Genomic DNA, 27448 nt, shown 5'->3' with positions numbered 1-27448 from the left:
TGATGTGAATGCAGAGGGCGTGTTAAAAGAAGACTGACATTCTGTGCTTCTTGGATTAGACGATATTAAAGATGAAATTGCCACTACCGTATTTTTTTCTTTGTCTTTGTTATTTTAGTAGCACTTTGTGCATGGTGTGTATATCTCCATGTATATCTATGTGAATCTTTCGGGTTAAAGGTTATACTGCATCCAATCTTAGTTTTGTAACAGAAAATAATACAACCACTCATTTTTATAATTTCATGCAGATCCAGAATAAAAAAATCCCCATTTACGTTTATTGCAGTGCGGAGTTTTCTTTCCCGGGCTACATATGTATCTTGTATACCTCGGTGGTTATAGGTTATAGGACCAAAACCAAATGTAAATAATTTAACGTCTTTCAAAATAATACGGGGGGCTTGTTGAAGATTTGGATCTTCTGTATCCTCGCTTGAAATTCAATTCAGTCCAATAGTCTTAACGTCGGTATGAACTGTTTTGTTCTCTTTTTAAAATTTCGATGGTATTCTCATTGACATTTGGTTAAGATCATATTTTCTCTTCGTTATCAGTTCAAAATCAATCATATCTGTGGAAGTAGCTGTTACAGAGGAGTGGTATCTAACACTGAGCGTCCAGAACTATACATTGCGTCCAGTGTTCACGTATCGCGCAGGCGCAGGGAAGACTCCCGCGAGATGTCATCTAGAACGCATCCAGCGTGAAAGTAGACCCGCGAAGTCTCGCGAAATTTCGAGTTGCCATTCAAATCCTGTGTTGGCCTGCGAACGAAACTCCACTACATGGCGGTGGCAGTGACTGCGGTAAATATTGCAAATTATATTTGTATTTAGTTTTGGCTTAGGGTGTCTGCTTTAGTTTATTTTGGGTATTAATCGGAAAGGGTCATTAAAACTCACGAAATACTGTGAGGAAGGAAATCGGGAATGAGAAAATGAGTACTGCGGAAAAATTGCGTGACCCCGCTCTCCCTTTGTGTTGCATGTTGGTGAGAAGACGTGAAAATGCTTCGGATGAAGCGGCGAACTAACACATTTTGTCGTTGGCCGTCTTCAGCCACATGGCGGATTCCATTTAATTACATTTTCTTTTTAATTAGGTTTGTTATACCTTACTTTCGTTTTAGTGCAAAGACATGTAGTGTCACTCATGGTGGCCGATGTGTATGCTTGATTTTTGTTAGTCGTAACGGGAGATGTATAAATACACCTGTTATTTTATTTTCCACGTATGCACTTAAGTATTCCCTTTTTCTTTGTGGAATTGTTCGGTAAAATACTTAATCCAGTGTACTTGTGTACAACTGTGACGGAGGAGCTGTGTGGTACTAGGCCTCTGGTGTTCTGGGGTCTTCCTCATGAATGGTCTCGTCGGCTGTTCTGGAGCGTTTTTTTAAATTGCAAGGCGACTTAATAACCAGATTTAGTCCCCTCTCAGTTATATGTTTGGTTCTTTGATAAAACGGAACGAAAAAAACAAAGACTTGTGCTTGTAAAAAAGATCTGAGCTTTCGTCCGGCGCCTACTGAGAATGCTGCCGCTGGCGCTTTTCTGGAGTGATGAACTGGTGTCTGAAATTTAAATAAAGTCGGATAGGCTCGTGGTCTCCTGTTGATTCTTTAGTGTTCATTTTATTTATGCAATCGATGACACTCGTACACTGTCGCTAAGCTTAAATGAATGCGCTATAAAAAGATGGCTTTTAAAATCGAAATTGCTTTAGGAGTTGCAACACCCTTTTAGTGATTGAGGTCACTAATGAATATTTGTTGTAGCGTGCTTCTTTAATGTAACTGCGCTTAAAGCCAACAATCCCAGTCCTGGTAGCCCGGTGTGTCTGCAGGATTTCTAGTTCTTCAAAGCACCAGCTCCCTGAGAACTGGAAAAAGTAAAGAGGGTCCAGTTAGGGCCATAAGGAGCTGATTTCGATGGTTAAGAACCCAGCTGCACTGAACGCCTGCAGAGACACCAGCCCTCCAGCACCAAGACTGGGGACCCATAGACTTAAATAATTATCTAAGTCAAATAGCTTTCTTTACTTTCCACCTTTTGCCAACACCTGAGCACAAACAACAGTTTACAGAGAGGCTCAAGACCATACAGGTCTTAATGAAAGTGTGATGAATTGATACAGTTCAAACCCATGTTCCCAATTGGGGAGAAAAACCCACAGCAGTATCGTTGTGGGGAAACAAGGGAACTTCAGACCACAAAGTTTTGGTGATGGCTTTTGGAGTAATTCATGACATAATGATACATTCTTCTCAAAATACTGAGACTAGTGCTGTATAATGGACACAAGGAGGGATCTATAGACCGTCTAAACTGTTTAGCTTTAGTGTGCCATCTAGAGTTGAAATACAGAGTATGTAAGCTCCAATGATTGAAATCCACTTTATTTTTCTTCATATTCCCTATTTGAAATGCTGTAAGCAATTTGGGATTTCTTTTTAAAATCCATCATTGGAACTTTGGGGAAACTGTGCAGCCTGGATGATTTAACTGTTTTGACTCTGAATCTGAAAGGTTTCTCTTTCCCCTAGACTCTGTTTTGAACTGTAAAAGCTTCTCCCTATTAATTATCTTCCAACGGGTAACACATCTCAGGAGACTCAAGCGAAGATCAGGGAGTAGGTAAGGGACAAATTTTCCCCTCAAGCCCTTATCATTTGTATGTGAATAAAGCGGTGCATATATTTAGGAGGTTAAGGCTCTCCTTGAATGTCTGCTGTGCAACTTCTGCTCTTCCTTTTTTCTTTTTATTTAAGTGCGCTGTCCAACTAGAATGGAGCATTTCTGGTTACATAAAAGTGGCCAGCTCGTTTGACGGTAGGTTGAAACAGAAACAAGATTTAGATTGAGAACCTTTCCAGTCAGTGGTGGCATACCAGATCTTGGCCTAAGCCAAATATTAACTGAAGGGTCATTAAATCCCCACCTACTAAGCACCTCTCAGTTGCTGATTTAACACGGACAAGTCAGTGCATTTCAGAGCTTAGATGAGATGAAATCAGAACACAATCTGGAATGGTAGTACTGTATTTGTCAAGAAGTGGAGCTTGCTTTACTTTTTTCTTTCACCAAGATTTGCACTTCGGCAGCATTTGTGGATAATTTTTGAAGATGCCTTTCTGTCTGGCCTAACTGACCTTTATTTGCATTCCTGATGCTTTTACTTGCTAACATTCTTCAATGTCTGCTGTGTTTGAGTTTCTAAAGTGTTCACGCATTTTCTTTGTGGAAGCGACCGTATGATCTTGAAAGCCTGTGTATGAGTGTTGAAGGAGTCTAGTGAAATCTCTGTAAAACTGTTTGGTCTTATGCAAAGTCTCTGCACTGGGTTTTAAATTGACTGGTAATGGTGCCTTTTCTAAAACTTAGCATAACAGGTTTATATCACAATAGTATTACTCGGCTTAATCCTGACATGAGGAGACAGCTTCTAAGGGTTTTACAAGATGTGCCACACGATCATTCCCAAGCAAACTCTGTAGAATGTTTTATTGAAAATGCAAAAACTAGAGAATAGACAGTAGTAGGAAAAGTTATTCAATATGGGGTACTGTGGTAGGGCTCTGCATTATTCTTCTCCTGATAAGCATTTTGAGGCCAAAATGTCTTTTAGCACAAAAGTGCCTCCAGCTTCAGAAACTAGGTAGTCTGTCTGCTGAGGATATTTTTAAATATGCAGGCAGAGTATTTTTTCATCTTAAAAATTGTTGAACCCGCAAATCTGTGGGGATGTGTACAAATCTATTGTCTATCCAGTTTCTCTTTTGAATTCTTAAGTAGGTTTGTGTTTTTTTTTGTTTCTCTTTGTGCGTCTTTGTACTTTAGAGCGTATCTCTTGACTGTTCTAAATTTCCAAAGCCAATGGCAGAACTAATTGGCTTCAAACCTCTTTAAGGGGGGCAGTGCGTCATGGAGTTCATAACTAAAGGTACAAATGCTTTGCTTTGTCATAGTCTATAACATGACTATTATTTACTGTGGTTCCTTCTGTACACAGAGACCGATCATATGCTTAAGATTAAAATGTAAAAGTATTAAGACCCTTCCTAGAGTGTCCCATTTTGTGAAAATAGAAAATGATGCACACTGACCTTTTAAACTTAGTATTTTATTCAAAACCTGAATGCTGAAATTGAATACATGTAAGGGTAGGATAAATTATAGTAAAGGTAAGCATAAACTAAAGAGAAAAAATGGAAATGTTGATTGCATAAGTATTTCAGACATTGTGGAAATATCCTTTGCAGCAATTACAATTCTAAGAATTTTGCTGAAGCTCTCTCAATTTGCTTGAGAATTGCTTGTGAACAGGAGTTTACAGCAATTTTCCACAGATTCTTAATAGGGATCACATCAGTTTTTTGACTGGGACACTGAAGGAAATTTACTTTCTTATTCTGAAGCCACTGCAGGTAGCTTTACTTTTGTGCTTTTCATTTTTGTCCTTCTGAAAGGTTAATTTTTGTCCCAGTTTTAAGTCTGATGTAAGTTGTCCTTTAAGATGGTCTAGATAGCTTCATCTATATTGAAAAGCTTCCCAATCCCTGCTGATGAAAAGCAGAAATATCACATAATGTAAACACAGCCACTATGTTAGATTTGTCAGATTCAGTGATTATTTTGCATTTAAACCACAAAGGTTCAATTTAGTCTTTTCTGACCATAAAATATTTTATCACTTGTTTACTGTATCACTTAAATGCTTTGCTGCAAACTATGAGATTTGAGACATTTTTTCCATCCTGGGATACAGGCAAGTTTCGTGGAGTGAGTGGGATATTGATAAATTCTCAGCCATTGAACTCTTGAGTGTTTTAAGTCAAATGTGAGGCCCCATAGTGGTGTCTCTCACCAGTTTCCTCTGTGCCTGGCTGCTGAGTTACAGCTGCCAGATCTAAGCAGTCTGGGTTTTATAATTTATCACCCATTTTTTAATGATCCACTTCAAAGGAATATTTTTTTTTAATCTATACATCTTTTTTTCATCTATGCTTTTCTACAACTTGTATCTGAGTTTATACTTTAGGCTTTGTTTGAAATTCACTAAGAGGCTTTACAGAGACGGGTATATATATTATTGCATACAGAGGCCACTTAACTAATTGTACAGCTCATGAAGGTAAAGTTTATTTTGGTAAACCACAGCAAATGATTTGAATACTTCTGCAATCATTACTGTAAGTTACTAGACTTATGTTTTTTGTTTTTTGCTTTGACTTTATGGAGGAGATTGTGCATATAATAAATTAATGGATTTTTTAAAATGTCGTAAGTGCAAGTTTTAAAGCCAACAGAATGTGAAAATTTTGCATTGGTCTGAATACTTTTGTTAGGTAGTGTATTTTATGTTTGTGTGTGATCTATGTACAAATCACAGCCAAAGAATTGTCCATTTTCTTGTATTGAATTAGTTGATGTATATTTGTGTCATGTGCAAGAACTGCTCATCTCAATTTCTAGGAACGGGATCGCCAAGGAGCATTTTTGTATCTGCTAAAAATGCTCAAATGCTAATTGAAAACTGAAATGCTAAGAGTTTGTTACCTGACTATGAGTAGGACAAAAACTGCAGATGTGCACATATGTCTTGCATTGTACATTACATTTATCCAATTATATTGACTTGCATGCTTTTGGAGCAAGCTCAAAAATATTTTGGTAACAAGGTACATTCCTGGAAGCAAATAGGAAGGTGGAGTTGAAGGGTTATGCAATTCCAGGAAAAACAGTGACCTGAAACTTTCCTAGAGTTTTTTTCTATCATAGCGGAGTTCCCTGTTCTGTCCAGATGAAGGTAATCCTTGAAGGGGACTCATAGTGATGTCTGTGTTTGCAGGGAGCTGAAGCTCTGATGATGGAGAATGGACAGAGCACAGCCACAAAACTCGGCCTGCCTCCTCTCACCCCGGAGCAGCAGGAGGCACTGCAGAAGGTAAGGCTATTTTTATGGGCTGCTGTGCAAGACCATAGGCATCTCCGGGGCAGGAACACATTGCAGATTTTCACTGTCATTTTAAATCACACTCTGCTACTTTAGTTTAGCGTATAAATAGCATTTTGATTCAGCAAACCTTGAAAAGTAAATGCCTGTGCTGTATTTTTCCTAAAAACCAAATACAGCTCTGCTTTTGCTGGCAGCATTTTAAATACTCATTTTCTAAGGAGTTGAGTTAAAAGTAATTTGGGGCATAGATTATTAATAGTGGTGTATTTATACTGAAAATGATACAAACTCATACTGAAAATGATACAAAAGGCTATTAGCGTTTTTTTTGCAGGTCTGGTTTCTGGTTTTTGTTCCCCCTTCAGAGCTTAATGACTTGATAGGTCAACTGTTTTTCAGATGCTAATCGAAAGATGCAGCACATCTTTATTTTTTCCCACAAATCCCATGCTAGATGCAGTGGCACTTCCTATGGCTGAACATTATCAACATGTTCTTGCTACCTTCTTATAAAGTGAATCTTAATCTTTGTAGGCTATTTGTCCTTTATTGTTTGGTAGATAGGTTATCATATAGCTGTTTCTTGAAAGTCCCTGTACTTTAAACCTCCACAAAGCCTGTTCCAGATGCCCACAACTCTATGAATTAGCCTTCATTTCCTTATGGTGTATCTGGGAAAATGCCATGAGACCCTGGCAGTTTATTGGTGGTTAGCTGACCTATCCCTTTAAAATGTTAGTGTCAGTTCTGTTAATATAACAGTACTGATGAGGTTCCTTCATTAGAAGTTTCTTCTATTAAAATCTGTTAGAGATTTCTTTAGGATGTTTACTCTCTTGATGCTAATATGATTTTATCTACTAAACTTTCTTCCTGCCTTTGTAGTTTTTTTTTCTTTTTGGAGTACTGGAAAAAATGCTTTTGCATCCTTATTTGCCATTCGGGTTACCGTGTTGGTGAGAGAACTAGCCCTAATTAATCCCGTTTTACCATTAGTGGAGCCTCAGTCACTCGGTAATACTCATTTTCCTTTAACGAAGACTGAATTGTCAAAATGAGAACATTGTTTTTATGATCGTTAACTAGTCCACCTAAGTACAGTAACTAGCAGCATGTAATGTTGACGTTTTTTGCACATTTTAATGGTATGGAGAATTACTTTATTCTGTACATTTTGGACTATAGTGGGGCCTTTGTTGCACAAACGGTCTTTTTAGTGAAAATTCTGAAAAATCAATTGTTTGTATAGCGAATGTTGGGCATATTGCTTTTCTGCTTGGTCTTTACAACTTTTACAATGGCCTGTAGCTTGTCAAATTTAAAACTTATCATGTATTTACATTTAGAAAGGAGAAGACTTGAGCCTGGACTGGGAGATTTAGTGAGGCTTTCACAGTTTCTTTGATAATCAAGGTGTTTTTGGTATTTCCCTTGAAGGCGAAGAAGTATGCTATGGAGCAGAGCATCAAGAGTGTGCTGGTGAAACAGACTATCGCTCACCAGCAACAACAGCTCACCAACCTGCAGGTGAGAGAACGCAGTGTGAGGGAGAAACACCAGATCAACGCACTACAGCCTCATCCCACTGGCGTTCCCTAACGTCTCTCCTCATACTCTTAACTACAACCATGGGAACTCCTCCTGGACTCCTCCACAGGAATGAGAAGAAATTAATAGATAACTGGATGCACATTTCGTTTTGCACCTAAGATGTGCATTTTTTAATGGAATATGAAAGTGTTAAGCCTGATTTGAGAGCTAAACTCTTAATGCTGCCTCACAGTTTGAGTACATCGATTTACAGTTAATTCTGTAGGCACAGTTTAGATGCTAGATGAATGTGCATTACAGTGCTGTGTTAACATTTAATGTGCTTTGAAGAGGAGAAAGTGTCCATTTGACATTTCAGCACAATTTATCAGCGTTGATATATTTTTAAGCATTGGCTCTGTATGGTAGTTACAAAATTGTAGGTAGCAAAGGTATTCCTGGCTTTCAGATTATTTTGTTCCCGCTTAGTATATTTGTTCATTTATTCAAATTCTGTTTGAACTTCACCGTCCTACAAGTTAGCAGAACTAATTTATTCAAGTTTCAGAAATGGATATTGAATCATAAGTCAAGATATCTTTGGCTTTGATTTCCATATTTGTGATTTAGTAATGGGTTAAATGGTATTTATTTTATAGTTATAGAAATTTTAACATTCACAAAAACAGATGAGGTAGTTCACTTGATGCATATTCATGTAGAATCGAATGTGATTATCACATGCTGAATAAACAGCTTGAACAAAGTCAAGTTATTTTTTAAAACTAATACTTAAGGTTTCTGACTGCTTAAGGTAATAATTTGTGACAATGGATAGCATTCAAATTGACATGCAAGATAGTCTTCCTCATTATTCATGAGGAAAACTCAATAAAATCAAGGTCACAGTAATTGTATTTAAAGCGAGGTGGATTGACCTTTCTGGGTTGGTTAGTACAAGAAACACTGGACATTGACAAGCAGTGTGTTTTTTCATTACAAACCTCTTAGATTATTACAACTTTTGGCAGTAAAGCATGCCTCTTTTTCACAAGGCCTAGTCTGAATATTGTTTTCATTTTCAGTGTTATAGGCTTGCTTCTCTTATCTGTTTTTTTTTCAGCTGGAGAAGAACAGTCAGAAGACCATGAGAAATAAGGGCATTTGTATCTGTGCACCCAGAGAGCTTTTGATAATTTCAGTACTTGGGTTAGGAAGGGGAGGGGGCTCTGCAGTACTAATGGTATTGAGAACATTGATTCTGGGAGGGGGAATATAGCACCAGGTTTGAAGTTGTGTGTGTGTCTCTAGCTGATGTCTTCTAAGAACTTTCTTTAAAAAAACAGAAGAAAAAATATCTAACCTACTTTTCAGCTCCTGCAGACTGAATTCTATCTTTACTGTCTTTCAGATGGCAGCAGTGACAATGGGCTTTGGAGATCCTCTCTCACCTTTACAATCGGTCAATAGAAATATTAAATTTTTTTCTGTGCGCACTCCTGTTAAAGGGACTGTTACCCTCTTAAGTGGCCGGTGTGGCCCAAGTACCTACCTTACATACAAAAACAGAGTTAAAAACCCAAAATTTAAAAGTAGACATGGCGTTGTTTTTTGTGCTGCGAGCTCAGTTGGGTAACGAAAAACATGCAATCGAAACACGTTAAAATACATACAGCTGTATATGTCCAATGTGATCAATTTCTAAGTAAGACCATGCGAAATTGAGGTGTACTTGGTTACACTTGGTTAACCATTTCCCCCTCCTCTTGGAATCTGTTGCTGTTGTAAGAGCCCCCAGTCAGCCCCTCATATTTGACTTAGCTGTACTGTGAGCATAGTTTTATTTTATATTGCAAGCATGTATGCAGTAGTTCTGTAGTACGTGTTCCTGGGTACAGAAGGAAGGTGATGGTCTTCATCAGAGCTCTTAGACAATGTGTAATTAGGAATGTGCAAAGAACATTCAATGGCTACCTTTGGGGAATTGAAAAGTAGTGTTCTGCACTAAAATTGTTCAAGCATCCAGGTTTGTTTTCCAGAAACATTCCAGTATCTGTCTTCCCTAGATTTGCTTTGTAGATTTAACATCTGTGTCAGCATCTCCTGTTTTGCTTAAAGTGAAAGTTTGTCCTGTATATCTGGTGAATAATGAGCCTTGTGCTTCATTTTGTGCCAATTTATAAGATAGGAAGTTGTGTGCAAGTTTAGCATAATTGAAGGCCACTGAAGATGAGAAAGTGATCTGTGAATACTACCTGTGCCACACTCTTTGTCAATCAAATCCTGTGTCCTCTGACACTTTAATCTCGTTTCACATTTTTCTACTGTTGATGAAGCACTTCACACTGTTCAGAAAATTTGCTGGAGCTGAAATCTGTGCATTGTCTGATGAGTCTTCAAATTGTATAATAGTAAGATCATGTAAAACTATGACATCCATCACTTATTTTCTAATGGGAGTCTGAATGTGTGCTGTAATTGTCTTCTTGTTAAGCAGAGCTCAAGGAAAGCGTGATTGACAGGTGTGCACACTGTAAGCAAAACCTTTTTAGCGTGGAGCCATACGTACCACTGCCACAGTATATGGGGGATAACTTTTATGGTTACATCTTGGCTGTACTAAAGGCAGTAGCTGCTTAATTCAGTGACCAAAAAAGATTAGGCCTCTGGATCTGCGGATTAAGGTTCATTCTTGGCACCAGATCTAAGGCTGAGGTTCCCAGCCCTGGTCCTGGAAATCCCCATTCCAGTACATTTTATGGGATGCCCTAAACCACTTTTCTGTAAAAATTGTGAACACTTCCAATTTATTGTTTGGAGGTTATCGTACAAGAAATTTTGAATACTTTTCACTTCTGGTCCTGACGTTTTCCCTTTACCTTTGGTTGATCAAACTTTTTTGGTTCTGAGTCTATAGAGTTATTTCACTGACTAGTAAACCCTGCTGGATAAGGGTTCTCCAGAAGCATGGCTGACCTAAATTATAACATAAGATGTGTTTTGTAAAACTTCACCCTAGAGTTTCTGCCTGCCTTACTGGTTCTTTACTAAAGACGGCAGTAGGATTATTGAAAATGGTGCACCATACAAGGCAAAGCACTGGGCATTACAGGTAAACCAGGCTCTGGAGGTAGACTCCAATGAGCATGTTTGGCAATTTTGTACTATTCCCTGTGAAAGCATTCCAGTAAGAGGGTTAATACATTGACTTCTTGAAACAATCACTTGTCTTTAATTTCTAAGATTTAATGACAAGACTTCTAAGACAAGTTTAATTTGTACCAGCCTCATTGTTTTAAGTTGCTCTCAGACCACCCACCAAAGATCTTAATTGAATTGTCTGAAGTTTGCTGGTTTCTCTGCACACGCAAAAGCTATTGTATTTTCAGCACTGTGGCAAACATTTTGCCCTTTCTGCTCTGTATAAAACAGTGAAGCTTTGCACATCTGAGTTTTGCTGTTTGTGGTTTGGTTTTCGATGATTCCACTCTATGAGGTGATGTTGGCCTACTATAGGTAAGGAGGAAACGGTTAAACATGTGGAAAGTAGAATGACTTAAACAGAATTCAGTGTGTATCTCCAATGCCTGGACTTGAATAATTAAAATCACAGACACCTCTGCATTAAAGAGAGGCAGATTTCACAGCTGAATGTCAAAATATTTGTTTCGATTCCTTCAAAAGCTTTAACAGTGTTAATGTTTTGGAGGGGAGAGATGAGTGTTAAAGTACATAGAAACACACCATGTCTACTTTAAGTGCCAATCAGTTGGCAGAGTCTAGGTCAAAGCCAATCTGGGTTTGGGATTAAAGAGGGCCAGCAGTCACTTTACACAAACCTAAACAAGAAATTGATTCAGTCAGGGAAATTGTTAAAATGTGGTAGGAAGTCACCATTCTCCTTTTAAATTCTAGGACAGAAGACTTTTTGCACTGCAAATATTATAGGCTTAAACCAGAACAAAATGTCTGTACATTTAGTAAGAATGTTTAATTTTAATTTCAGAGTTTAACCATCCCTCCCCTTGGTATCAATTAACGTAAGCATAAAAGATAATGTTCTGATCAGGCTTTGCCTTGTTTTCCAACAGAAGTGTTGATTGGATTTGTGCTTTCAAGTTTGCAGTTGTGATTATTTCTGCGCTGATGGACTGTAGGTCATTTTCAGGAGCCAGATAAAATTATAAGGATGTGCAAGTTCACAATTTAGAATGTTTCACTTGGCACTTGGAAGCATTTGTAAATTGTAGCATTAATGGAAGCCCCATATACGCAAGGACACTTTTCTGTCTCTTTGTCTCTGTGTGCATATCTCTTTGATTGTTTAGAGATGCTTTTCAATTAGCTGCTGAGTTCATCCCCTTTGTATCTTGGATCTCGGGGACTGATCAAATGGAGTGAAAGCTTCACTATAAAATTGTATATTGCAAAAAATATTTTTGTGAGGTAGAGGTGTGCAGCTTAAACAAGTACTGTTTTTAAGCTTCTAACAAATTAGTTATCCAGTGGATTGCTGGCTTCATTATTGACATAGTCAAAGGATAATGTTGCTTTTAATTCATCTAGAAAGAAAGCCATGTGCTACAGTGCCGTGAAAAAGTATTTGCCCCGTTCCTGATTTTCCTCTATTATTGTAAATTTTTTACACTGAATATTTTCTGATTTTTTATCTTGAACCAAAATCTAATATGAGATAAAGGGAACCTGAGTGAACAAAACATTTATTTATTTCATGTATTTAATTAATAGTTAGCTGGCACTGTGGGGAAAAAGTAATTGTTAAATCAACCCAATTAAAGGGATGCTTAGAGTCAGATGATTGAACACAGCCAGGCTTGGGTACAGCCAGCCCTGCTCAATATAAACCTCACTTATTGTTTTGACCCTTACCATCAGAGTCAAGTTGCCAGCACAAAGATTCAACAAGCACATTATGTCACGATCAAAGGAAATTCTTGAAGAGATGAGAAATAAAGTTGTTGTTCCAGACTATCAGTCTGGAAAGGGTTACAGACCCATTCTAAGGCTCTGGGACTCCACTGAACAACAGTGAGAGCCATAATCCCCAAATGGAGAACACATGGATCAGTAGTGAATCTTCCCAGGAGTGGCCAGCCTACCAAAAGTTCTCCAAGGGCGCAGCATAAAATCATCCTGAAAGTCACAAAAGATGTTAAAGAAACATACAAAGACGTGCAGGCTTCTCTTGCCTCAGCTAACATCAGTGTTCATGACTCCACAGTCAGAAAGAGACTGGGCTAAAATGGGCTTCATGGGAGAGTAGCAAGGCGGAAACCACTGCTAACCAAGAAGAACATAAATGTTCGTCTCTCATTTGCCAAGAAGCACCTGGGTGATTCACAAACCTTTTGGGAGAATGTTCTATGGACAAATGAGTCAAAAGTGGTACTTCTTGTACGACATGGGTCCCATTATGTCTGGTGAAAAGCAAGCACATCATTCCACAGTAAAAACATCATACCAACAGTCATGTGATGGTGTGGGGATGCTTTGCCACCTCAGAACCTGGACGACTTGCCATAATTAAAGGAACCATGAATTCTGCTATGTATCAGAAAATTCTTAAGGAGAATGTCCGATCATCCATCTGTGAGCTGAAGCGTAGTTGGGTTATGCAGCAAGACAATGATCAAAAACATAAAAGCAAGTCCACATCTGAATGGCTGAAAAGAAGCAAAATTAAAGTTTTGGAGTGGCCTAGTTAAAGTCCAGCGCTAAACCCACTAGTGATGCTGTGGCAGGACCTGAAATGAGCAGTTTGTGCTCGAAAACCTCCCAGTGTTTCTGAATTGAAGCAGTTTTGCGAGGAAGAGTGGGCTAAAATTCCTCCACAGCGATGCAAAAGACTGACATTGAATTATAGGAAGCATTTGGTTGCAGTCATTGCAGCCAAAGGTGACACAACCTGCAATTACTTTTTCATACAGGGGATATGAGATAACCATTTATTAAATAAATGAAATAATAAAAAAGTGTTATTTGTTCACTCAGGATCCCTTTATCTAATATTAGATTTTGTCTAAAGATCTGAAAACACTCAGTGTGACAAATATGCAATAGAGGAAATCAGGATTTACTTTTTCACTGTACCTTTTTGTGATTTTTACTCAATCCATGGCCACCCCATGGTATATCTCTGAAATTGACCTTTAAGTCTGTTGTGGAAAAATGTATTAAAGTACTTAAAAGAGAAGATTTAAAAATAGAGGATGCATCCTGATTAAAAATAAGTGTTCTCTTTGATTAATTCCAGTAACCATCAGAGTGCGATTTCCTTGTTGCAGGTGGCAGCCCAGCGGCAGCGTGCGCTCGCCATCATGTGCCGGGTGTATGTGGGCTCCATCTACTACGAGCTGGGAGAGGACACTATCCGGCAAGCGTTTGCACCCTTTGGACCCATCAAGAGCATTGACATGTCCTGGGACTCCGTTACCATGAAGCACAAAGTGAGTTTTTTCTTCCCGTGTTTCTGGACTTATATACTGACTCTTGACTGAGTAATTCTTTACAGAAACATACTAGTGTGTAGTGCAATAGATTTTTTAAAACTTTTTTTTTACTTTAATTAAAAGTTTGCAGATTTGCAAAGGCCCCTCAACCTACCTGTCTCTTTTAGTTATTGGTATCTGATCTGAGGGTCTTGTCCAGCAATTTCTCAGAAAAAAGGACTGCTATTGGCTTTAACAGAACAGCTTAGTAGCCTGTTCCAGGCTCCCACTACCATTTGTGTAAAGATAATTTACACAAAGCCTCCAGTAATAAGATATTCTAACTGCTTTTCCCTTTATTTTTCACTTTTGACCTCTGGTTTGTTTTAATGTTGGCTTTTCATTTAGTTTGATTTTTGAAATGCAATTCATTTGAATTCAGTGGATTTTGAGTGTTTGAAGCAGGTCCTTGTATAATTTGTATAGTTTTGTACACAACAAAAAAGATTACATTTTTAGCATGCCAGAGTTGGACATTTCCTGGTAATGTATCTGTTCTTCTCTGGACTAATTCCAGACTAGCAACATCTTGTTTATATCTCTGTGCAATGTATATTTTAACAAAACTTCACCTAATTCCAATTCTACTCTTTTGACTATTAACATTTGTTTGCATTTTGGATTAATGAAATTCATTTTCTGTAGGTAAACAAAGTTAGTTTTAAATTTGGCTTCACGAAAGTTTTACACCTCCCACTCCTGGAGTTCCTGCTTTCTCAGCCAAGTTCATTATAAAGTGGCTCTCAAGCTTAGTCAGTGTTTTTACAGCTGGTTTCCTTATGGGTCTGTTTTCTATCTTGGCTACAGATATCCTTAAATATTTGTTCTTGGCCTTGTTTAATAAACTTTCGTCTCAAATATATTTCAAATTCCTCACATCTGCAATATACAGTTTTTAGCTTTTGTCTTTGGACAAGTTATGCTTTTGAAACTGCACTCCCCCTCCCTTGTCAGTAAATACAAATGTAGTTGTATTTTTAGCTTAAGTGAGAGCACCTTTGAGCAATTGAAAGGATGCTCTGTTATTGAGGACCAGCTCTTCAATGTTCTGTTGCCTGTTGCTTTGCAGGGCTTTGCCTTTGTGGAGTACGAAGTGCCTGAGGCAGCTCAGCTAGCTCTGGAACAGATGAACTCTGTCATGCTGGGTGGCCGGAACATCAAGGTAAGCTCCAGATAGATCATCCTAGCTGGGCTTCTGAAGAGTTTTGAAATGGCCAGTGTCTGCTGTGACAAGTAGACAGCAGGACGCACTCGCGATTTTTCGGGCTGACGCAAGCACATAGTCATTATGTCTGACTTAATTTTAAGCTCATGACAAATGATAGCTGGGGCCTGACTGAAAGAAAACTGTACATGTACATTCATTTAAATGCTTAAAAACATTGTGGTATAAAAATAATCGGTCTCGCTTTTCTGACATTTCTAAGCACATCCAAATGTTTTCTACCTAATCTTTGTGTAGAAAACTAAAAGCTTAGTGTTTCTGGTTTTCACTGAATGATTTGTTCCTTTATCGGATTACTGTTGTACGTTTACGTGTCATCCTGGCTTCCAAATATGTTCTTAAAAATGCAGATGCACATGTATGCTGATGAGCTGAATTTTTTCAAAATGGTTGTTTTTTCTAGGTTGGCCGGCCAAGCAACATTGGACAGGCACAGCCCATTATTGACCAGCTGGCAGAGGAAGCGCGATCTTTCAACAGGATTTATGTGGCATCTGTGCACCCCGACTTGTCTGATGAGGACATTAAAAGTGTCTTCGAGGCCTTTGGCAAAATCAAATCCTGTACACTAGCCAGAGACCCCACGACTGGCAAGCACAAAGGATATGGGTTTATTGGTATGGAAGAAATCCTTTCCATGACCTTTTCTGCAAATGTTACTTGGTAATTTTACTATAGAACAGTTTTAATGAAGTGTTTCTGTACATGAACTGCTGCAGGTCTCTTTGCCAAGTGAATTTACTACAGATTCCACCTTTTTTAGTTTTTGTGACATCAGAAGATGTTGATAGATTGTACACCCTTGGGCTTATTTCAAGACGATCAAACACCTCAGTTAAGTCATTGTTCTGGCTAAGGCAATCAGTTTTTCTATGATCTACGGGCATATGGCATCAAAACATTTTTGATAGTTAAACAACCTGATTACTTAGGTAGACAGTAATTTTTCACTGTTCAGTTAGTTTGGGTTCTCCCACCAACAGTTTGGACTTCTGTTTCTCTTGCCAGAATACGAGAAGGCTCAGTCGTCTCAGGATGCGGTTTCGTCCATGAACCTGTTTGACCTGGGTGGTCAGTACCTGCGGGTTGGGAAAGCTGTCACTCCTCCCATGCCTCTGCTGACGCCAGCGACCCCTGGAGGCTTACCCCCGGCTGCTGCAGTGGCTGCAGCAGCTGCAACCGCCAAGATCACTGCACAGGTATGCAAGCTTGTGGGCCAGGATTTCCCCTTCAAAGAAGTGAGGAGCACCAAGCTTCATATAAAGGTGTTCCTCGACAAACTCAGGTTCAATTTAACACGATCTTGGAAAACTCTGCATCTTGGAGCAAAAACTCAGTGTAATTCATAGGTGAGGGAGAAATGAGTGAATGTGATTGTCATTCTACCAGTATTAATTAATTATTAAAGGGTATTAATTAATGTACAGGTCTCAAAATTGGTGGTTAAAATTTATAATTGTGAGGTTCTTCTATGCCTAGTCATTTTTTCTTCCTGCTGTTTATACTTTTTCTTTTAGCACACATGCCCACATTTTAACTTTCCACTGTCAACATACACGTTGCATATATATAGCAAAAATAAAATCTTTATCAAAATTATCAAAAAGCAAAAAAAAAATTAATGTTGGGTTTTTTTAAAGTTGGGACTGGAATGCATTCTCCTTTTTAGATTGTTTTATGGGAAATTTGTCTGTTTGCTTTGACTTTTTTACACCACATCTATCCTGCTAGTCAAGTTACACCTGTACTTCAGAACATGCAAGACCCATGTTTTATTTAAAAGGGATTTAAAATACTATTTTCATATTTTGGGGTCAGAAAGAACCGGCATTGAGTACATGAAAGAAAACAATGAAAGTAAAATGTGCACAGTAACTTGTAAAGCCTCCAATCTACATCACAAAATGAAATGTCCAGGTACACGCAGCACCATATTCTGCCATTCAGAATGAGCCAACAAAGCTGCTGGTGATGTGAAGCTTCCCTATGAAATTATATACAAGCTGGCATATGAATGTATCTCTCTTAATCTATTCAAAGTCCAGAGCAATTTTTCTAGACAGTTTTGCCAACAATAACTACTTGTTAACTCGGCACACAGATCATTTTGGCATATTTCTGTGATAAAATGTCTGCTGCCCAACCTGTACTTATTGGCTCATCCACCACATTACATCAGTCATTATGGTGACTAGTGAGCAGGAAGGGCTGAATTCATGTTTCAGTTCGTGGGAACTCTCACTCACGCCTTTTGCAAGACCAGGGTTTGCAAAAACATTGTGACTTGCAGTACCTTCACAAGGTTAATGATTTTGTGCTTAATTCAAAATTTATAACTTTTTTCTATAGTGTAAATTTTTCTTGCCAAAACTTAATAACTGGTCTGAGAAATTGGGACTGCACTTCCCCTTTATGTTTCAGAATGTACATTCCTTAGGCATTTAAGTTTTGGGATTTTAATTATAAAAATTTCAACATCAAGGAGATTGCCAACACCATGTAATAACATCATAAACTTTGAAGTAATTGTTTCAAACTTGAATGGATCGGTTCTTGAGCATTTAATTTGCATTCCTTTAGTGCATCAAAAGGTTTGGATTGTCCACGACTCTTTGTTAGGATGTGAAGATGCCTTCCTCAGGGAAGCTAATAAGCCCTCTTACCTTCCAAAAGTAAATGTGAAAACATAGCTGAAATAATTCAGCTCAGAATTTGGGCAGACATAAACAAAATAAATTGTCTAACATGTGAAAAGCTAGAATGAACCCGACCTGCATATTAACTTGCCATCCTGTTGTGATTTGTACTGTAATGCTGATTCTTAGAATTGTTTTAAGTAGCTTTAATTGCCCTTTCCATTCTGTTTTGCTAACAGGATAACAGAGCTTAGCAAGCAATGTTTTTCCAGGTCCAAAATAACCACAAAGACAGCAATTGTTCTCTCTAGGCAGCTGTTACCACCGCTGCAGTTAAGCACTTAAATAATATGTCTCAAAGGAATAATTTTTCTAAAAAGCATGAGTAGCATCCTGGTCGGTAATGTGGTTTGCAGCAGCATTTTGAATGCAGGATTGAGAGCTAAAGAGCCACCCTCAACTTGATGAACATTGTAAAATCAATATGAAACAAAAACAAGATCTGCAAAATCTTTTTCAGTTTTGCATGCTAGGAACCTTACTGTTTTTTTGTGAGTGCTGCCTGTCTTCTAGGTTTTGTTCTTCTTGACCTCTGTTACTTAAGCGCTCTCTGTTGGAAATCTGGCTCTTTCCTCCAGACCCGAGTGTCTTATAGATCTTATAATCAATTGAATAAATTTTCTAAAACCTGCATTTTGTGCTGTTCATATAGTATCAATGTAAAACAGGTTGGAACGTAATATTATGTATTATTTGTTACTATATATTGGTTAATAGATAGACATCACTGCAAAGGAATCTAACATACATCTTCTATATACAAATGTGTTTCCAACCAATATATGATTCTATAATATTTGTGGCTTACTTTGGATATCATGGGCTTGCACACAATTATAGTTCCTTTCTTCTCATGTTGCTCCTTGATTTTATTTTAGGAGGCTGTAGCAGGAGCCACGGTGCTAGGTGCGCTAGCCTCGCCGGCACTCTCCCTGAGCCAACAGCTGGGAGGTCTGCCACAGGCGGTAATGGCGGCACAGGCACCTGGAGTTATCACAGGTATGGAGAGGGAATTTCATCCTGGGGGGTGGGCTGTGCATTCCTTCTTACTTACCTACTCTCGATGCATTAAGCGCTGCCCCTGGAGGGCATCTTGTCCAGTAGGGTTTACAAGATCACATTGTCATCAATTTCCAAAGCCCTAAAACAATCAAAATTATACTATGATCTGTTTCACATTTGATTTGTTTAAGTTAGAGATCATTTGGAACAAGAATCTGAAGATCCTTTAGCCCTCAAGGAACAGAACAGGACAAATTATCTGTTAACTTGATCAGTAATGTCCTTGTTTTTAAAGTGATGATAAGTAGGGTGATGTATTGGACTGGGGCTCTCCGGGAAACCCCTGCATTAAAAGCAAGCAATATTCAGTTTTGAGGCATTCTGTATGCCTCCATAAGGTACTCCTGCTTGGGGGGAATGTATTGTATTCCGAGGTATGGAAATGTTTGTCATCCATATCATATAGTTATTCTGCCTCCCAAGTTGTTTTTATACTGAATGTAAACCACAAGGGCTACCTGTTCCATTTGCTGAAAACTTTGTGCCATCAGTGACCTCTTGCAGTGTTCTGAATGATACCACAGCGGTAAACATTGTTACTTTATTTTTAGGGAGAACGTTATGGCAAGCCAAGCTCGTAATGACATTTTAAAGAAGAGTGGGGAAAAAAAACTTATCTTCCTGGACTACCCCCACTGTTTTCTCCATCTGGCCCATATGATGTGCAAATTAAATGTCATTTTTATAAGGTCCTTGTGACCTGGTTCGTTATACCTGTACTCAAACAAAGAGCATTACTGTCATAAATTATTATAGCATGCTGGACAAAAAATATGAAGGGTGGCAAAATCAGCAAAATCAGATTACAAGATCAATTTAGACATTTTTACTCGGCTTTTCCTCCATAAAACTGCTACAGAAAATTGGAAGGATATTTATATTAGTTTGAGTTTTGGTGCTAATCAGTAAGAGACAGTGTTTCTTCTGTTCGAGGTTTGGAGAATATTGGCCGTATACTGCTTCAGATTGTCAGGACACAAAACAATATCTTAATTTAACATTGACTCCTTGTATTATGGCATTTATCTTAATAAAGTATATCATATGGAGAAGTCATGCATTTAATGAACAACACATACTGTTACAATACTACATTTGTTTTGTTTTACTCATCAGATAACCCATATTAAAGAGACCATAATTCTGTGTTCTGTGCTTTTGTACTTAGTGTTGATAGCACATGTTTTACCAACACATTATTTTAAATCTGTGGGCAATTCAAGATGGTTGGTCTGATCTAAAATGTTGCTGTGGTAAGATCCATTTGAACAGTGTCATTGCAGAAATGACATTGTGGCTCTCTGTGCTATAGAGGCTCATCAGTGTATCACCTTGGCCATCTGCTCTTTGCACTGAGCCACAAGGAATTAGCAGAACTGAGTTCATTTGCATAGTATGTGCTGCTTATTCCATCAGATTACCTGTTAATCTGACAAAAGCACTATCCAAAATGCTTTGGTTGTTTTTTCCAAGGTTTGATGTTGGCAGCAGGATGCTAACACTTCTGTTCCCCTGTCATTTTTTTATACTGCTGAGAGATGCGCACCTCTCCTACCGTTTGTGCATGCTGTCAGAAGACGCGAGACTGCTCAGAATGCATGTGCTAGCATCATCTGCTTATGTCCCCTGTAGTGGTATAGTGAATGCTGTCTTTTATACACAGGGGAGCAGTGTGGCGACTGGGTAGGGTTCTGGGTTTGTAATTAGGGCTGGGCGATATGGCCAAAAACATTATCACGATAAAAATTTTCATATCAGTCTATATCGATAATTATCACAATAAATGTCAAATCATTATTTCTTTCAAGTTTAAAAGCAGATTTTTTCTCCTGGGTGAAAGTTAAAAAAACAGACAGTTTGGTAAATTAAACAACTTTTTATTTTAAGAACACAGCAAACACTTGTTAAACAGCAGAAACATTAAACTAATCTGTTACCTGCCCGGTCTGCAACATGCACGCGCACAAACGCACATGCGCATGCGCAGAGTATTTTGTGCGCATGCGCAAAGCATAAACATATATATCGAACATTTATAGAACTTTTGTTAAAATTATATCGCGATAATTATCGTTATCGAATTATCGCCCAGCTCTACATGTAATTAGAAGTTTTTTGTTCAAGTCCCAGTTGAGTCACTGTTGTTGTACCCTTGACCCTGCCTGAAATGTACCAGTAAAATCCCCAGCTGTTTAAATGGGTGCAAATGTACTTTTTTTTAAATAAGAGTCAGACAGATTAGTAGTAATATTGATCCTGAGGGTTAATATCTCTTGACATATTCATTTTTAATTATTTAGACAAAAGATATAATCCCATTATTGGAGGGGTTGTCTTTAGTTAAATTAACCTTTTTGCTGTGTGCACATTGAAGTGTTCCAGTAGTTATCTGGAGGAAAACCAATGGATGATAAGCAGCACTCCATGAGTGAAGTGCCCGGATTTCAAGTTTTATCCAAGCTTTTAAAATACCGCTTTGTTTTTAGATTGTGGCTTAAAGGCTATGAAGCATAGAACCCGATGTCTCTATTGTTTGTTTTTTTGGTGTTAAATCATTGTGCTTACACGTCCATTATTAATAACTCCTATTTCAGGACCTTTTTTGCAGGTTATCTTAGTTCATTTACAGTACGTTAAGATGACATTCGTTCCAGCACTACGTAACTAACAGCTTTCTTTTTTTGTCCTATTTTCTTTTCTCTCCTTGTCTCTCTCTCTCTGTCTCTCTACATTCCCCTCCCTTCTCTGATCTACAAATGCACCAACTGTGGCCACTAAATACCTTTCCCTTGCTGCACATTGACCTCCAAGTATGAAGAGGAGTTTCTCTCTCCAATTACTTATCCTTGCATAAATCTCAAATTCTGATTGGCCAGTGAGTTCTCCACCACTCATGTGTTTGTGCAGTTTAAACTCGAGATGTTGGTGTAAAATGGTACTGTGTGAAGAGATTAGCCCATGCTCTGTATTGAGACGTATTGGAGAGTTTCCTTCATTTTTACCTTTGTGCAGGGGAGAAGTTCAAAATCTTGACCAATTATCCAGGCTGTTTTCAAAATGTCTGATTCGATTACTATATTAAAAGTAAAACTTACCAGGAGATAGTGGTTAGTAGTATGCATATTGGATAACTGAACATTATCCAATTCAAGAATGCGTATAAATCTAGTGTAGATTTAAGCTCTGAGGATTCCTGTTGACTCAACCGATAAAGGCAATGTGGTATTTTATTTCAGACATTGCAAGCCAGTTTGTTTCAGGCCCTGACAGCCCTTTGGGGTTTCAGTTGCTCTGGATATCCTCGGTTTGCCTTCTGTGGCTTATTGAGTGCCCTTGAGCTTTCACTGTTACTCTTTTGTGTCTCTTCTGTGCAATATTAATTTTTTCATGTTTGAAAACTCCAAACCTACTTTAGTGTGAGCACGCAGTGCCTTCCAAAGGTACTGAAACAGCAAAGCCAAGCCTTATTCTCTTTACAGTTGGGAATTTGCATTTAAAATGATTAATATTAATATATTAATATGAATGATCTGTACAGAATGTCTTATTTGGGTAATTCCTTGGATACACGTGGTGATATCAGAATAGAAACACATGTTTGTGTTCAACATACAGTGCTGTGAAAAAGTAAGTGAAAAGGTGTGTGTTTTTCAACATAGTTGTATTCAAAGGTTTGGGCACCCCTGGCCAAATTACATGTTTTGTTTCGGCAAATAAAAAATTAAAATTTGCAGAAATATGTCAAGTTTGTTTGTTCGCTGCAGAGTGTTAACTTCTTTTCACTTAGAAAATCAGCAAAACGTAATTTGTCCAGGGGTGACCAAAATATTTGATCTTCATTTCAACAATATTGATAGATAAAGATTTAATTTAACAAATAACAATGAAAACAATTCTTTGCAATCATTTATTTAAAAAGTCAGAAATGCAATTGTCTGCTGTGGAAAAAATAAGTACACCTCCTAGCTGGTGTTGCCCCTTTAGCAGAAATCACTTCTTGTAGGCGTTTCTTGTAAATGTCTATCAGTCTCCTATATCGACTTGGAGAAATTTGAGAGCAGAGGCCTTTTCATTCCTGACCTTGCATGTTTGCAAAGTTGTGCAGTCTCTTTCAGATGGTTGTCTCATGCACTTTGACATTGACTGAGGCAAGACTTAACTGTAAATCCCTTGATGTTTTCCTGGGGTTCTTGGAGACTTCCTGCAGCAACCTTTGGGCAGCTCTTGGGCAGAATTTGGTGGGACGACCTGGCCTGGATAGATTGCCAGTGGTTTGAAATTGTCTCCTGTTTGTAGATCTTTCAGACAGTGGAGTGATTGATTACAAATTGCTTGGAAATGGCTTCCCACACTTAGGCATCAACAGTCTTTCTTCTGAGGGCCTCAGAGAGCTCTTTTGATCTTGGCATGATGTAGCCACACACCTTAATTGCTAAGACCAAACCACAGTTTTCTATGTATATATAAGGCAGTGCCCTCCCTCCAAAGTTACTCATTTGCAAACTCGTGTTCTAATCATTTGCACCTATTCTGGTGCACCTGATTCTAATTTGAGGCGTTTGATGCAGTGACAAAGGTAGGGGTGTACTATTTCCACACAAGGAAATTGCATTTCTGTTGATTTAAATAGTACAAATGAGTGTGAAGTGTGATTTTTTCAATATTATTTTTAAAAATTATATACCTTTATCAGTATTGTTGAAATGACGATCAAAAATCCTTTTGTCCAAAAATGTAAAAAAAAAAAGAAACCTTTTAATGGGGTGTAATTAGTTTTTCACACCACTGTAGTAGAGCATATACATTGGCAGAGTAAATGTTTCTGTTAATGTCAGTATTCGATGACTTATGAATGAAACGATGAGTGAACAAAATGTTTTTGTCCGTGGCCAGGCCATTGTCTCAGCCATGCTTCAGAATTTGCTAAGAATTGCATAGATGAACTTAAAAAGTACTGGAGCAGGGTTTTGTGGACATATGAGACTAAGATATCATATTCTTCACATTTAACCTACCTACCACTTTGAAAATGTGAAGAAAGAAAGGGACCACAGATTCAACCATAGGTAAAAAAAACACTTTTTGGGGGGCAGCATGGTAGAAGTAATGTCATGCATGGTTGCCTCTGGAACTGGCTTATTCATTATTGTCTTGGATAACAGAAAATGCTTCCATACTTGCTGGACAACACTTCACCAAGAAGAGTTAATTTAGTGAAAATAGAGGAAAATCTTAGACTGGACAATCCCCAAACTTTAAATCGAATTGAATAGAATTTTGTATGTTGAAAAAACTGAAGTTAGAAAAGCCTAGTAATAGAGAGTACTTGTGGCTCAGTGGATTGTAGACTTAATGCAATTATTGCTCCAAAGGGACATGCGACTATAGACTCCCACATTTACTGATTGTTTGCCAGTGGAACACAGGCAAGGATGCAGAAAAGAATTCAAATGATTACAAAAAGTTTCAGCTCAGATTTCATGCAGTTACTGCCTCAGTGAAATATGTAACCAAATACTTTTAGCCTCTGAAATGTACTTGAAATGAATCTAATTAATCCCAAAGCTTAAAACACAAAATCACTGAAGTGGACATAAATCTTTAGTTTTAATATGATTGTATGTATGAAATTACCTGAAAATAAAATGCATATTTTGATTTTTCAAATTAATGTCATGGTGGTGGATGTAAATTGCTTGACTGTGAAGGGAAGATAAGTTTTGGCTATGCTATACCACTACTTTTGGGTGTCACTATTGGGCACCTTGACCAAAAATATTTCTGGAAGTTTTTTGTTCAATTATCTCTTGTATATAGGTGCCCTTAAATGTCTGAATAGTCCCTTGGCATACCCCCCCCCCCCGCCTCCTCCCATTCATGCCTTGATGTGAACCGTATCTGAAACCTCCAGAAAGCTGACATTTCAGCTTTTTTCACACTTGAGTTAAACATGCCCTGGGTATCTTAACTTCTTAAGGACATTAGATTATCTCAATGATTTAAGTACAGTTTCTAAATGGATTTGTACTTGTGATAAGCAGTGAAATTTATTTAGCTTCTTCAGTCAAAGAAACATAAATAGAGGTCGAAAAGAAAACCCAAGCTCTTGCGATTCATATTTCTATATTTATAACTCAAACTGTTGCATCCTTGAAAGTTCCGTTAGGGCAGTTTTGGGCCGCAAGGTAGGAGCTGTGCTGGTAAAATGCCACTTCATCTCTGAACAGTGTTTGAAAGCATACTCAGTTTGCCACTATTGTTTGCTTATAGGGAAAAACCATACTCCTATGACCAAATCAACATGAAACTGCCTATAAGATCTCCCAAGTTATACAAGACAAATTCAAAACCTCTTTATCCACACAGCGTGCTTCTCTTTCCACAGGTGTGACCCCAGCCCGACCACCCCTCCCTGTGATCCCCCAGGTGGGCCTGGTGAACCCGGTGCTGGCCTCGCCACCTGTGCTTACCAGTGCTGCTGCGCAGGAGGCCAAGAAGGAGAAGGAGGAGGAAGAAGTGTCCCAGGACGGCGAGCGCACCGAGATGCTGAGCGAACAGGAGCACATGAGCATCTCGGGCAGTAGTGCTCGCCACATGGTCATGCAGAAGCTTCTGAGGAAACAGGAGGTGGGTACGCCCTGGAAAACAGGCGGGAAAGAGAGACCTTTAACATTCACTATGAGGTTTTCTTTTAAATCTGCACTGCAGTTATTTTTGGTTTAGGTGTTTGTGATGCATGTTCTGAGTAGGTGATTTGTATTTGCAAGAAAATTGCAGCCAGTTCATTCTTGCATGATTTTGCCAGCTGCAGATTTATTAAATAACGCAAGTGCTAGTTTGTCCTGTTATGTTTGTCAAGGTGCTGTTTAGCATTGAAGAGAATTTTGGAAGGAGTTTTATTTTAACAAAGCTAATCCTTGTCCCCCCACTTATCTGTGCGTGGATGCAGTCGACGGTGATGGTGCTGAGGAACATGGTGGGCCCCGAGGACATCGATGACGACCTGGAGGGCGAGGTGACGGAGGAGTGCGGGAAGTTCGGAGCCGTGAACCGAGTCATCATCTACCAGGAGAAGCAGGGCGAGGAGGAGGACGCTGAGGTCATAGTCAAGATCTTCGTGGAGTTCTCCATGGCTGCCGAGATGAACAAGGCCATTCAGGCGCTCAACAACCGCTGGTTCGGGGGGCGCAAGGTCATTGCCGAGGTGTACGACCAGGAGCGATTCGACAACAGTGACCTCTCTGCATAGACTTCTCCCCTTTCTCACATGTGCAGCTGGTGCCTATATTCTGGCGGCTCAAAGCGGCGCTTCTGTTTTTAACCTGTAATTATTTTTTATGTCAACAATATTAATATTATTGAAGATCCCTCTGAGCAATGCAGGAGAAAAAAGGAATTTATGTTCACCTCCTGTGAAGGACTGGACTGGATATACTATATATCTTGTGTATTGTTTTTCAAATGGGAAAAGTAGGTTATTATAAGTAATTTGTTTGCCCTTGTGTTTTATTTTTTTACTACCAGTGTCAGCTTTTCAGAGGACCTTCCAACAGCTCCAGAGCTGTTGATTCCAGTTCCCCAGAATAATAAAATCAAATGGAAAAAAAATTGTTTGTAATGAATGTTAACCATCAGTTCTGTTTAAAGAATAATAGGATTTTCCATCCATTTTGATAATATGGGATAAAGCCAGTTTTGGATTTCACTTTTAACTGCTGGATTGTATTGCAAGTTCTGTTGGTCTTTTTTTGCCTTGACCAAGTTATATTTGCATTTATTCCATAGTGGTGTGAGACAGTTGTTTACATTGAAGGATCAGACTTGTTGGCTGCTGTTAGGTTGAGCGCCAAAGATACTGATGCCTGGGCCATGAGTTAAACCAGATGGAGATGTACAACTGCATCAAGGATATCGGTTATGATTGTCGTGAAATGATTTTCCAGTCAGTGAAAGGTCATGGAAATTATCCAGTGGCAGGAGACCAAAATTAAGGGAAGAAAAACTCAAGTTCTGTTAATGCCTCTCTACATTTGCGTGTTGCTAATGCCACCCCACTGTTCTTAAACGGAAAAATGAGCTGGGAAGTTGAATTTCACCATAAACATATTAAATAGATTTCTATATATTTTTTACTCTTTAGAAATGTGTCCAGTTCCTTGGCTCCGTTTTCTCCATTTATATAAAGATAAAAGTAAAGTGGATAGATAAGTCAGCAGCTGGGTTGGTTTGGAATTTATGCGCCTTTAAAATGCAGGTTGGCATTATGTGCTTGTCTTTGGTTTCACAAGTCTTGAATGAGCGATGCCTGCAGATGTGATAAGATATGTGGTCTGTAATTTTTTCACTAGAGTTGAGGAATTTCATTTAGACCTTCTGCATCATGGTTATTTGAACTAGACTTGGGATATACCAGGGTTAACATAACTTTGTTCAAAATGTGACATCAGACCAGTGAGATACATCAT

The 27448-nt window shown here is 38.5% G+C and overlaps 1 protein-coding gene across 4 annotated transcripts; it reads left to right on the top strand.

Annotated features, from left to right (window-relative positions):
• The first annotated feature begins 713 nt into the window (after positions 1–713).
• LOC102685868 (poly(U)-binding-splicing factor PUF60) lies at positions 714–27126 on the top strand. 4 transcript variants are annotated; one of them, XM_015354414.2, is made up of 13 exons: positions 737–809; positions 2549–2639; positions 3843–3945; positions 5854–5949; positions 7399–7488; positions 8903–8953; positions 13797–13958; positions 15070–15162; positions 15629–15842; positions 16234–16424; positions 18800–18920; positions 25369–25610; positions 25933–27126. In XM_015354414.2, the coding sequence occupies exons 4-13, from the start codon at positions 5869–5871 to the stop codon at positions 26230–26232; spliced, it is 1545 nt and encodes a 514-aa protein (XP_015209900.1). In that variant the 5' UTR covers positions 737–809; positions 2549–2639; positions 3843–3945; positions 5854–5868; the 3' UTR covers positions 26233–27126. The 4 variants fall into 4 exon arrangements, with proteins under 4 accessions (XP_006634344.1, XP_015209902.1, XP_015209900.1 ...); XM_015354415.2 differs by lacking the exon at positions 3843–3945; XM_006634281.3 differs by lacking the exons at positions 2549–2639; positions 3843–3945 and having other exon boundaries at positions 714–809.
• Positions 27127–27448: the final 322 nt, after the last annotated feature.

The sequence above is a fragment of the Lepisosteus oculatus genome, chromosome 6 (assembly GCF_040954835.1).
Source record: "Lepisosteus oculatus isolate fLepOcu1 chromosome 6, fLepOcu1.hap2, whole genome shotgun sequence".
NCBI classification, from domain to species: domain Eukaryota; kingdom Metazoa; phylum Chordata; class Actinopteri; order Semionotiformes; family Lepisosteidae; genus Lepisosteus; species Lepisosteus oculatus.
This window is presented reverse-complemented; position numbering and strand designations above follow the sequence as displayed.